This window comes from Pogona vitticeps, chromosome 4, assembly GCF_051106095.1.
Source record: "Pogona vitticeps strain Pit_001003342236 chromosome 4, PviZW2.1, whole genome shotgun sequence".
Taxonomy (NCBI): Eukaryota; Metazoa; Chordata; class Lepidosauria; order Squamata; family Agamidae; genus Pogona; species Pogona vitticeps.
In genome coordinates, this window is record NC_135786.1 from 142,753,181 (window position 1) to 142,765,597 (window position 12,417).

The 12,417-nt window shown below is 39.5% G+C and overlaps 1 protein-coding gene across 8 annotated transcripts in view; it reads right to left on the minus strand.

Annotated features, from left to right (window-relative positions):
• The window catches only part of DNAH5 (dynein axonemal heavy chain 5), a 201,611-nt gene that overhangs the window by 88,270 nt on the left and 100,924 nt on the right, over window positions 1-12,417 (minus strand). For all 8 annotated transcript variants that reach the window (XM_078391705.1, XM_078391701.1, XM_072998500.2 and 5 more), the window contains 4 exons: window positions 6,754-6,900; window positions 5,217-5,458; window positions 3,421-3,597; window positions 106-310 (listed from right to left, as the gene is read on the minus strand). In XM_078391705.1, coding sequence (XP_078247831.1) covers window positions 106-310; window positions 3,421-3,597; window positions 5,217-5,458; window positions 6,754-6,900 — 771 coding nt within the window. The remainder of the gene's footprint in view (window positions 1-105; window positions 311-3,420; window positions 3,598-5,216; window positions 5,459-6,753; window positions 6,901-12,417) is intronic.

The window sequence follows — 12,417 nt, forward strand, 5'->3', positions numbered from 1 at the left end:
AACCAGTCTCCAACAGCAGGATATGACCTCCATCAAACTTTGAAACCCAGAAACTGCCTTGTTTACTCATGCTCACACATTACAAGTTCTCAGTAGTCCACTGACCATCACTGGTAACATAGTAGTCAAACATAGTGTCTTCACTTCCTTCTGGTATAGTGGGAAGGTCCAGTTTTATGGTCTCGTGGCCACGAAGCCAGTTCTCCATCTTTCGGCGGTCTTCTAATTCCAGCAATGCCCCAATGCTCCACATCAGGGAGAAAATGTACAATCTTTCCAGGAACTCTGCTGTTATTTCTCCTCCTTGCTCCTGAGTAGCAACATGGGATTGTCTTTTGTTATTTCATTGTGAAGCACTCAGTAAGGTTTTAAAAACAGAACTTCTGCAGGAGCTCATGGAAAGGAACAGACTCATTGTAACACATATCTAAACAGGCCAATGAACTGCTGAAGTGTTTTCGGGATAGCTGATGGTAGCAGTCATCCATATCTGTTAATATGTGAATATTGGAATGCTGCAACAGTCAATATGTGGCAATAACTGGCATTATACCCAGTTTGACAATATTTGGCAGCTGGTCTGCTTTCAGTACTTGACAGAATCTGACACATAAGGTGAGTATTAAACGAGATGTGACAGCAGCATGTTGTATCTGCCACCGCTTGACAGTACTGGACATGTAGGAGTTAGGATATGATCACGCATATGCATTAGATATAGTGATGCCTTTTTAATTCTTATTTCAAAAGGCTCTGAAGGAGAAATGCACAATCCCAAATGTGTTAGAATTAATAAAACATCACAGGCATTTGAGATAGGTCTCGCTTTTGTTTTTCTTCTATTATCTGTGCCTTCTCTCTTCATACTGTCATATATTAAATATTGCCAGTGTGAAAAAATGAAGCAATCGACATCTCCTGATTTTGTCAGTTTCCTAGCTCAAGTGGCATTTCCCTTCTCTTTTTTTCATACTCTTGCCTACAGAATGAAATTTTCCCCACATGATGCTCCCAGCTAGACTATACAGTCGTGCCCCGCTTTACGATTACCCCGTTTAACGACGAATACGCTTGGTGGTGAGGTTTTTGCGATCGCAAAACAATGGTTTGAATGGGGTTTTTCCGCTTTGCGATGATTGGTTCCCTGCTTCGGGAACCGATTTTCGCTTTACGACAATCAAAAACAGCTGATCGCTGGGTTTCAAAATGGCCACCGGCTGAAGAAAATGCCCCCCCGCTGTGCTTAGGGACAGATTCCTCGCTGCACAGGCATGGAAAATGGCCGCCCCATGGAGGATCTTCTCTGGATGGTGAGTTTTCAGCCCATTGGGATGTATTGAAAAGTTTTCAATGCATTCCAATGGGCTTTTTTATTTTGCTTTACGACATTTTCGCTCTACAGCGATTTTGCTGGAACGAATTAATGTCATCAAACAAGGCACCAATGTATTAGATAAACAGAGAAGAGAACATTGATTTCATGACTGATTCCAGGATTTCACCAAACATGTTGAGTAAAATATCTGTGAAAATTCTCAGTCACCTAGGTCTGGTTATCTGGAAGTTGAGTCATGGCAACTGGACTTCTTTCTTGTAGCAAAACATTTCAACCTAACAAGAAAAAAATTCTAGTTGCCATGACTCAATTTCCAGATGTTGAGTAAAGTATGATAGAATAATCTGTAACAGAATTTTGAGAAGCTGCTCTTTTGTACCACAGCTCCCAAAATCAAGCAGACATCACAGCCACCGTCTTGAAACTGAAAATGACTAGAGATGGGCACAAAGCTAAGAATGAACCAGGAAATTGGTTGTTGTGGGTTTTTCGGGCTCTTTGGCCGTGTTCTGAAGGCTGTTCTTCCTAACATTTTGCCAGCCTCTGTGGCCGGCATCTTCAGAGGACAGCACAACACGGCCAAAGAGCCCGAAAAACCCACAACAACCATTAGATCCCGGCTGTGAAAGCCTTCGTGAATATATCAAACCAGGAAATTCATCAAAAATCGCTAACTTGTTGGTTCGGATCAGTTTGGGTTCATCCAAACCAGAAAATCCAAACTTTCTTGAAGCAACACATTTTGGGAAATGTAATGAACTTCCTAGTTTGTTGCCTGCCCACTGCCCACCATTACCATCAGCTGAGAGGTGGGTTTTGTTTTTCTTTGTTTTTCTTTCTTTTTAAGACAGCTCCTTGAGGCGGTCATAAAAGGACAAGGGGGGAAATTGCCCACCTCTCCTGGCCAACTCTCAGCTGAGAGGCGCCTTTTCCCTTTTAAGAGGCAGCAGGACAACATAGGGAGGGAACATAGGCAGTGGGAAGGGAATAGGAGCAGTGGGAAGGACATGGGGAGACAGGCTGTGGGGACAGAAGCTCAGCTAAGGCCACTGGGTGTGTTTTTTTCCCCGAAGACAGCCACTGGGTTGTCTATTAAAAAACCCACAAACGGATTCATCAGGAAAACATGGGATATTCATGGTTTGTGGACTCAGACAAACCATTAATTTACTGGTTCCTGCCCATCTCTAAATATGACACATGGGAATATATGACACTGGCCAATACAGAAACAGATTGTTGATCCATCTAGCCTAAAGCAAAATGTACTGCTTCTATAACACTCCATCACACTTAAAGTACTCTCTGGGTAGTTTACAATTTAATTATGTAAATTACACATTGTCCCCCTGCAAGCTAGGTACTCAATTTACCTACCTAAGAAGGATGGAAGGCTGAGTCAACCTTGAACTAGCTACAGGAACCCATCAGCATCAAACTCAGGTCAAGAGCAGCATCTTGGCTGCAATACTGCAGTTTAACCGCTGCACAAGGCTCTTCCCTCGTCCTTCTTGGGCCAGGGTGGTCAACCTTGGGGGGATGGCTCTTTACCACAGACCTTGGAGGGCTCTACTTATTTCTACACCTACCCCAAAAAAATATTTTAAAAATGTTTCTTATACCGGAAAAGCCCTCTCATACAATTCTTTTAAAACTACCAAGAATTGAGAGGGGCAGGGTGCTGAGGACCAAACTGCCTTCCATTCTGTCTTAAGAATACAAGAAGACTTTTGGAGCAGAAAAAGAATTAAAATTATAAAGTGTTGTGGTGAGGTGAGATCTGTCCATGGGTCTCTGAGGTCTGTGTACAGGCCATGTGCCAAACTTTGCCCACACTGGGACTAAGGTATCAGTCAGAAGTATTTGCCATTTGCCATCAGCTTTTAATTGTGAATGTGAGGGACTGAGCCTGAGACAATTTGCATATGGGTCATGTGCTCTACCTCTGGAACAGGATTCCTCAACAGTTATTTTGAGAAGACATACATTTTGTATGGGCACGTGCACATAGAGCCATGGGTATGGTCCCACTGGTAACGAGAGAGTTTTCCAGAACTCAATTGTCAATAATTTAAATGATTTACCTTACAAGGAATAAGACCTTGCAGCATATTGATGCTCTGCATTATCACAAAGGCTTCTAGCATCTCTATCTTATATTCCAAGGACTGGATGCTAAATCGGTAAAGGTCGGGAAAAGATGCTGTATACAGTTGACGCAAAATCTCAGCTTCCTGTCCAGGACGCTTTTTCAGGAAACCCTGTTGCAACCAAGATAGAACAACCCTATGAGTTTTCACTATATAATTAAAGTCAGAGTGTCAGCTTAAACCAGAACTCCACTGAATATTCTCAACTTTTGAATTTAAGCAGAAATTTACAGCTTTCCCCAAGAGAACACTTGCCTAAACAAGAGGTGGGGAAAACATTTTCACCTGATCTGGAGTCATTCTTTCCATTAGAAAAAGATATCACCAAATGAGGGGACTGTGCAGCTGATTTGATGACATTACAAGACTAAGTGAAGGCAACATGAATGCATATATGAATACTTTCAAAAGGAGTAGCAAAAAAATTTCAAAAAGTGAGTATGCATTCTGACATTGCTAAAACTATTTTGGGAGAGGGATGGAACTTATCTCTGCTGTAAACACATGGACTGAAATTCATCCCACACGTTGCTCGCTTCAGAAGTGGAAAACATGCATTAAGTCAAGGCATATTAAATTATGAATATCAGTGGGTGATCTTCTTGAAGCAATGACAGTTATTTTATAACTTGTCCTACTTTGGCATCCCAAATTTCTTGTGCCTCAAAGAAGTGGCACAGTACAAAGGAACACCTTCCTCTCAGTCCAATCACTCTCACAGGTGGCTTTGGCGAAGACACAAAAGAGGACCTTCTCTGTTGCTGTTCCCAAACCCTGGAACTCCTTGCCATCAGAGGCCAGGCTGGCCTCATCTTTCCTGTTCTTCCACAAGCAGGCAAAGACCCTTTTCTTCAGGCAGGCTTTTTCTTAGTGATTGGCTGACTAAGAGGGCCCCCCCCCAAGGGCTCGTTTGTGTGTTTGTTGTTTATAATGTGTGCTTTAGCATTTATATTTATTTATTTATTTAAAATATTTTATCCCACCTTTCTCCTTAAAAAGAACCCAAGATGGCAGTTTTTATATACTATTTTTAAAATTATATATGTTTAATATACTAGTATGCTATTACCGTTTTTATATATTATTTTTAATACTATACATATTTAATTCTTTTAAATACTGTAATAATTTGTCATTTTCAATTTTTAATATTATTTCTTTTTAATTACTGTAAGCTGCCTTGGGGTTTGCTTGTTTTTTAGGAAAAAGGAATGCAAAGAGATATAAATGTTTTGAACAAACAAACAACCCAGAGAAACTAAATCCAGAAATATTTCTGGTTCCATCAGCTGCAGTTCAGCCTTTTTAAAGAGGGAGAGACATGGAAATCAGGAGCTCCAGGGTTGCAAAAAATAGCCTTGGAGAACACACATTGCTCACACAGTTTATTGTTCTATCTATTCATTAACTGAAAAAAGTCATAGAGAACTAATATACAAATTGAACTAAAGCTGCACCAACGATCCTGCTCCCAATGCCATGCAATTTGCACTTGTGATAGCCCCCTTCTTTGAGATCAAAAGGCCTGACCACACCATGCTCCTAATACTGTATCATGGAAAATCCTGGCTCGGCTTCTTCAGAGCTTTACAATAGTATGCTGAGAAACAGAGAATGGAAGGAAACATTTGTAACATCAAGCAAGGACACAGGAAGCATGGTCTGCTTTTCCTGCTACAAGGGTCATCAACTTTAGCGATATAAGGAATGCGAAGAGAAAACATCAGTACCTCAAGAATGGGACTCCAGTTCAAAACCGATGAGCTCATGAACACCATGCCATTCCTTGACACAGTGGCAGGAGAGGCATTGTCAATATTATGAGGCTCAAATACAATTTTACAGTTTGGCGCCATAGGGATCCGATCTCCATTAGCCAAGGTCAATGTTTTGTTGTCATCAAGTACTGAATTCAAGTTCTCAATCCAAATTGCATCAACGGGACCGTCAAGTACTATCCAAATGTGTTCTCCTAAAACCCAATTTTTTAAAAAAAAGCATTTCAGGTAAATTGATCCATGCATCCTCATCTGTAATATTTTGATGCCCTTACATAAAGTAAACATAACTAAGAGATCCAGGAAGTATAGTATGATGATGACTATTGTACTTGCCACACATCCAAGAAATTCAACAGCCAATATTATAGAAGTCACCATCTCATTGCCCAAATTACTTCACATGGGTGTTGTGAAGTGAAAAGGGCCCCCCCATTCAGAAACTTGACAAAAAAAATCTAAAACCAAAGCCAAAACGGTATTGTGGCATCTTTAAAACTGATAAATTTATTTTACCATGAACCTTCATGAATTATAGACTTTTTCAGGTAAACTTTCCCTGAGCAAATGGCTGCCAAGTGGAGTTTTTGAAACAGTTTGTTTGTACCTTGCTGTATCAAATTTTTTTCGTGTTGCTTATGTTTTTTTAGTATTGTATTCATTTCATCCTTTTAATATTGTATACTCACTGTTATTAACTTAAATATTGTATTTTCATTGTCGTAAGGTGCCTTGGGCCCTTTTTAAAGAGAAAGGCAGGTTTAAAATATTTTAAATAAATTAAATGATAAATTATAATCCATTTATTTAAACACACTAAATCTGGTAGTCTTAAAGGTGCCATAATATTTTTTTTCTTTTGTTTCTATTTCATTTTTCTTTTTGCTCAAATAGTTTGCCATGTCTTGTTTGGTTTTTAGAGAGGTGGCAAATGAACCCAACCTTCTATGTGGCACCAGGAAGGAGTGTGGCTCATAACGTTATTGACATGCACAGATAAGTACAGAAACCAAGAGTGATGGGGAAACTGTGTTCCTGAATAAGCAAAAAGTCTCCTTCCAGGAATACAACTCTCATAATTCCTCTGACTGTAAGGAATGTTATAGTCTAACTAGATCTGGAAACTCATTGTTTCTTACTGTTCTAAAACAATCCCATATGTTATTGGATCTATCCTCTTCACTAGCTTGCTCCCAACAGCCTCAACAGCATTAAATCTTTCCTGTAGTATTGGGAGGAGGACTGGCTGGATTAGTAACAATAAGGATTAATAATGATAAATTCTGCAATGTTGTCATAGAAAAGCCATTTTTCCCTGTGAAAGAAGCAGCAGTTATGTCACTTCTTCACAAAGATGGAGAAAATGAATCTTTTGGATCAAAACTTGCAGAAAACCCCAACCAGTCATTGGCTCGTGTATTCTGGGACCTGCAATTCTCACAACTCTAATTATTAATGTATCAGTGTCTAGTACTTGTATTGTGCATACCCTTCTTAGCTCTCAATGTTTTCCTCCAAAGGGTGGAGAATATTCCATCTGTCCAATCATTGGTTGCAACGTCAAGACGTCCAAACATCTGAGGTGCAGTGATAGCCTTAGGATTCATTCTCATTTCACGATGTGGCTGCCCACAGTCTGCAGAAGTCAAATATGCAAATAAGTCAGTTAATAAGATGATTGTATGTTCCACAGTCTAACATCACGACATTGAGCCAGCCATCAGCCAGACTTTAAGCAGTCCAGTTAATTCCAGTAAATTGTGTTGTTTGGTTAGGAGAGCATCTGTCTTCAGATTATAGGTGACATAATCTTTAAACAGCATAATGGGAACTACAGTACAACACTTTAGAGGAAAGGGATAGACTGGTATATAAACTGAAGACAAGCAGGATAAATGAAATATATGAGCCTAAAATTAATGTAGATATCACTGATACCATTCCACAGACGTTGCTGGACTACAATTTCCATAATCCTAATCTGGTCCTAATTGTTAAGAATGATGTAAACTGTTGCTCAATATCACTTGGAACCCAAGATGGAAAAGCCTAGTGTGTACATTACTTTTCTTCTTGAGATGTAATACTGGTTCATATCAGATACAGTGGTGCCTCGCTTAACGGGGGCTCCGTTTAGCGATGAAATCGCTTAGCAATGACTTTTTTTGGTGTGCTTCGTTTAGTGATGGTCCCTATGGGCGATTTTCGCTTAGTGATGGTTGGGACCATGCTTCGCATAGCGATTAAATTTTGGGTCCCCTGTTTTGCTTAACGATGGTTTAAACAGCCTCATGTTTGCTGTTTTTTAAATGTTTTTCGGTTATGTATAAAGTTCAAGTTTACTGTTTAAAATGTTTGAAATCATTAAGTGCACTTAATAAACCCTTTGTTAACCAAATTTGATTTTGTTTTGACTCTTTTTTAATTTGTTTCTGTATTTCCCCCTCCCTTTGAGATGCACTGAATAGGTTTCAATGCATTTCAATTCGGGAACCGCGTTTCGCTTAGCGATGTTTCCTACGGCGATTTTCGCTTAAGGACGGCAATTCATTCCTATTGGAACGGATTATCCGGTTTTCAATGCATTTCAATGGGAAACCGTGTTTCGCTTAGCGATGAAATCGCTTAGCAGCAATTTTTTCAGAACGAATTAACACAGCTAAGCGAGGCACCACTGTATTTTGCTTAAGATATACCGTAACTTAATTTTTCTCGTTTTGCTCATGCACATATTAAAACTGATGCTGGTTTAGATTTCACATTTCACCTTCCTTTCATTGTTCAGGTGGGCTCTTCTGCCATTTAATAAACATGTATTTATATATGTTTGTGCACAAAATATACTGTGCATGTGAGAGCATCTTTATAAATAGATACATAATCATTCATCCAATACTTTAATACAGAACATTTTGATTACAATTGAAAATCATATTTGGAAAATACATATGCTGTAGGTCTAAACCATAGGTTGGAGAACAGGAGTAAATTACCCCAAATTGGGTAAAAGTGAAAATCCTGGGGATAATGAGCAGAGTGCTATCCCTCCCTCCCACCTCTGCAGCCAAAGCTCAAATTGTAAGCGGCATCTCTCAGTTACTTCCTTTGTTGCAGCAGGGCACTCATAAATCCTCCGTTGTTAGAGATCGGGAGATAAGCTCCTTGATTGGTTGCAGCTGAGGGTTAGCCCCAGGCAATCAATCAATCAATCTGGGGCTTTGAATGACCGCTTCCTCCGGAAATGAATGCAAGCAAGCAGGAGGCGGGGAAAGGATCAAGAAGCAAGCAAGGGAGGGAAGAAAGGTACGAGAGACGGAGGACTTCATCAAGCTTATTTAAATGTACAAAATGGAGGGAGGAAATGTAAGGAGGGTGGATGGGTGTGTTTGTGTGTGTGTGTGTGTGAGAGAGAGAGAGTGAGTGAGTGAGTGAGTGAGAGAGAGAGAGAGAGAGAGAGCCATCCCTCAAAGGAAAGTCTTTTTTGGATTCTCATGGCTTAACGGATCACGTTTATCTCTATGAAAATGGAACTGGCAAACTTGGAATAAAACGTGTGGCCGTTTTACTGGCATGAAGGTAAGAAAAATCCCAGTAACATTATACACTTCTAGCAAGATTAACTCAGTGAATAGATTTGAAGTTTGTGTTAAAAACAGAGACTCTTATCATTTTCACTACTGTAATAAGAACTTTTCTACCCAGCTTTGATATGACCCTTGTCTTTATTTAAAGAAAATGCAAGATAGAAAGCCACTTGAAACATAAATAGATATATTTAAAAACAAATGTAGGACCGGCTAAAAAGGTAACTATGGACAAGAACAGGAAGTAAAAACCAAAGCCAGGCTGCAATACCTTTATCATGAATTGTAATTTTTGTAAGCCACCCAGAGACTTTTGGGTAGAGTGGGCGGCATATAAGTAAAATAAATAAATAAATAAATAAATAAATAAATAAATAAATAAATAAATAAATAAATAAATAAATAAATAAAGAAAGAAAGAAAGAAAGAAAGAAAGAAAGAAAGAAAGAAAGAAAGAAAGAAAGAAAGAAAGAAAGAAAGAAAGAAAGAAAGAAAGAAAGAAAGAAAGAAATTAAATAAATAAATAAATAAATTAAATAAAACTGTGAAAATGAACAGGCAAGCAAAAGAAACTTTGAATTAAGGCGGGGGGGAGGGTGGCTTTTTAAGGTGCTGTCTAGGTTTATCATTGTTTTCCTTCCAAAAAGCAGGCATCTTTGAATTTCGTGGCTGCTATCACAATTTGCAGCGATCATGGAGCCCAAGAACGTAAAATCTGTCACTGCCTCCATCTCGTCCCCTTCTATTTGCCAGGAGGTGATGGGACCAGTGGCCATGATCTTCGTTTTTTTTGATGTTGAGCTTCAGACCATTTTTTGCACTCTCCTCTTTCACCCTCATTAAGAGGTTCTTTAAGTCCTCCTCACTTTCTGCCATGCTTTTGCATAGTCAATGAAGCAGAAGTAGATGTTTTTTTCTGGAACTCTCTGGCTTTTTCCATAATCCAGTGCATGTTAGCAATTTGGTCCCTAGTTCCTCTGTCCCTTCGAAATCCAGCTTGTACTTCTGGGATTTCTTGGTCCACATACTGCTGAAGCCTGCCTTGTAGGATTTTGAGCATAACCTTGCTAGCGTGTGAAATGAGTGCAATTGTTCGGTAGTTGGAGCATTCTTTGGCACTGCCCTTCTTTGGGACTGGGATGTAGACTGATCTTTTCCAATCCTCTGGCCACTGCTGAATTTTCCCATGATGATGATAAAAAATATGGCGCAATGGTCCTTTGATTTTGGGCTGTGGCACAGGCTGGGTGACATGGCCTTTAGCCTGGTTTGTTCCTTTTTTGCACACCACACATAGAATGATTAAATTGGTAGGGAAAGCCCCCTCCCCAATTCTGTGTTGGCTGTCTCTAGCAAGCATGTCATTGCTAGCACCACGCTGGTAGCCACTGATGATGATTAAATCCTCTGCGAGCTAGCAAAAATTTAATGCAACTTGCTAGGCACGTTGGACACCTTACTACTCCCTATACCACACCATGGCTGGAGTGCAATGTGTTCCAGCAAAAAATTATTTATTTATTTATTTATTTATTTTATTGTCATTGTAAGTATATACACAGTATACCCATACAATGAAATTCACAGACACCCAGAGACCAGACACATGCAGACACATAAAATTCCCCAAACACTCCCCACCCACTAAAAAATCCCCCAACACTCCCCACCCACTAAAAGTCCCCACTAAAAATACAAACATCTACACCGCAGGTCAAGTAACACAGTCCAACTAACTATTCACTACTGGTGGTCTTTAAGCTCATTATTAAGTGCAGTTATAGCTCTGGGATAAAAACTATTGAGAAAACGTGTGGTCCGAGTCTTAATTGTTCTATATCTTCTGCCAGACGGCAACAGTTCAAAAAAGTTATAAACAGGATGGGAAGAGTCTCTCAGGATGCTGTGTGACTTCCTCAGACAGCAGGATGTGAAAATGTCATCTTTATGCACATCTTTATCAAATTTGGTGCATTCTGCTAGTTCGGTACACAGCCTGTGTAGATTCAATAATATTTGTAATTCAAATAATGTATGATTTCCTTTCTTTAGAATCAAGGGGGTCATGTCGGCATATATAAAGTTTTTTTTGGGGGGGGGGGTAAAAGGTAAAAAAGTTCCCTGACCCCTGGTCTAAACCAACTGCCAGCTCCCACAGAGCCACCTATTTCCCCTCCCTTGGTCACTTCATATATTGTCTCTTACAGTTGTAACTCTGGTTAAACTGTAAAAAGATTTACCATTTTCTCAGTGTGTGTTTATGTGTGTTTCTGAGAATTCTAAACAGCATTAGCTATTAACAAAATGGAATCGTGTGGAGGGTAATTATTTGAAACAAATATGAAGCTACAGTTTATCATTTTGTTTATATAACATGCAAAAGTAGGCTTTCCCATTCCTGTGGCCTTCCAAGTATTGGTGAACTCTTCCCATTGTCCCTTAACACTGGCCAACATGGCTAGAACTGATGGGATATAAAGGCCAACAACTGGAGAGCCACAAGCTGCCATCTTTCCTTTAACATGAATTGCAGAGCTAGCACAGAAAACTGGTATCAAGCTCTACATTATGAAGTCAGCGATGAGGTCACCACCTTCTGAGGGAAAGGCAAAGCATCATGAGATACACTGCCTGCTTCATCACTGGTACAAAAACTCACCTCCCATTAAAACAAGGGGGAAAGAGAATATATTCCAGCTCACAGAAAAAGGGAATTGAAAGAAGTGACCAAAGAGGTAATTATGTAAGTTCTTACTAAACAGTGTGTCAATTGAAAAGCCTATGTGGGTCTACAACAAGGAGGGGGAAGGACTCCAATATAGCCCAAATCTCACATTCATAGAGGACCTTAAGTTTAAAATGTGCCACAATTTTTGTAATTCTGTTGTAACATTTCTCCATCTTTTTTAATATACTGTACCAAGAGCCTCAAAAAAGGCACTCTCAGCCTCTGAAAAGCTATGGTGTATCTATACTTGTTCAGACGTAAGGTCCTTAAGGAGGATAAAGAAAATCTTAAGGTAGGGCTAAGGAACCTGTGGCTCTCCTAGAATTGATGAACTAATATTTTCATCAGCCCCAACTACAGACCAAGCTAGTAGGAACCAGCAGAAATTGAAATACAGCCATATTTGGTAGACCACAAGTTCCTCAGTCCTCCTGCCTTAGGACACTATCACATTGGTAGTCATTTTTCATGCTGCTTATTATGTATTTGATCTCTTACCTCCTAACTGCCATCGAGATATTCTTTTGTAGAACAATTTTCCTCTGGGCTATCTTACTTTTTTAAAAAAGGAACAATCAAGAAAAAGAAGTGAGGTACCCATGGTTATGAAAATGTGTTGTGTGCATTGAAGTCTTGCCTTTTCTCCCCCAAAGGAAAAAAAACTGCACTCAGAGGTTGTGATGAAAAATGCAGGTGATAAATAACTTACTAGTATCTTTCATCTGAAGTTCAACCCACCTCAGAAGAAAACCAGCCAACCCAACAGAAGTCAACAATTTAGGTAAGAGCTAGTGCACAGTTTCATTCAGTATCTTTTGAAGGATGGAAGTATTTCTGCTTT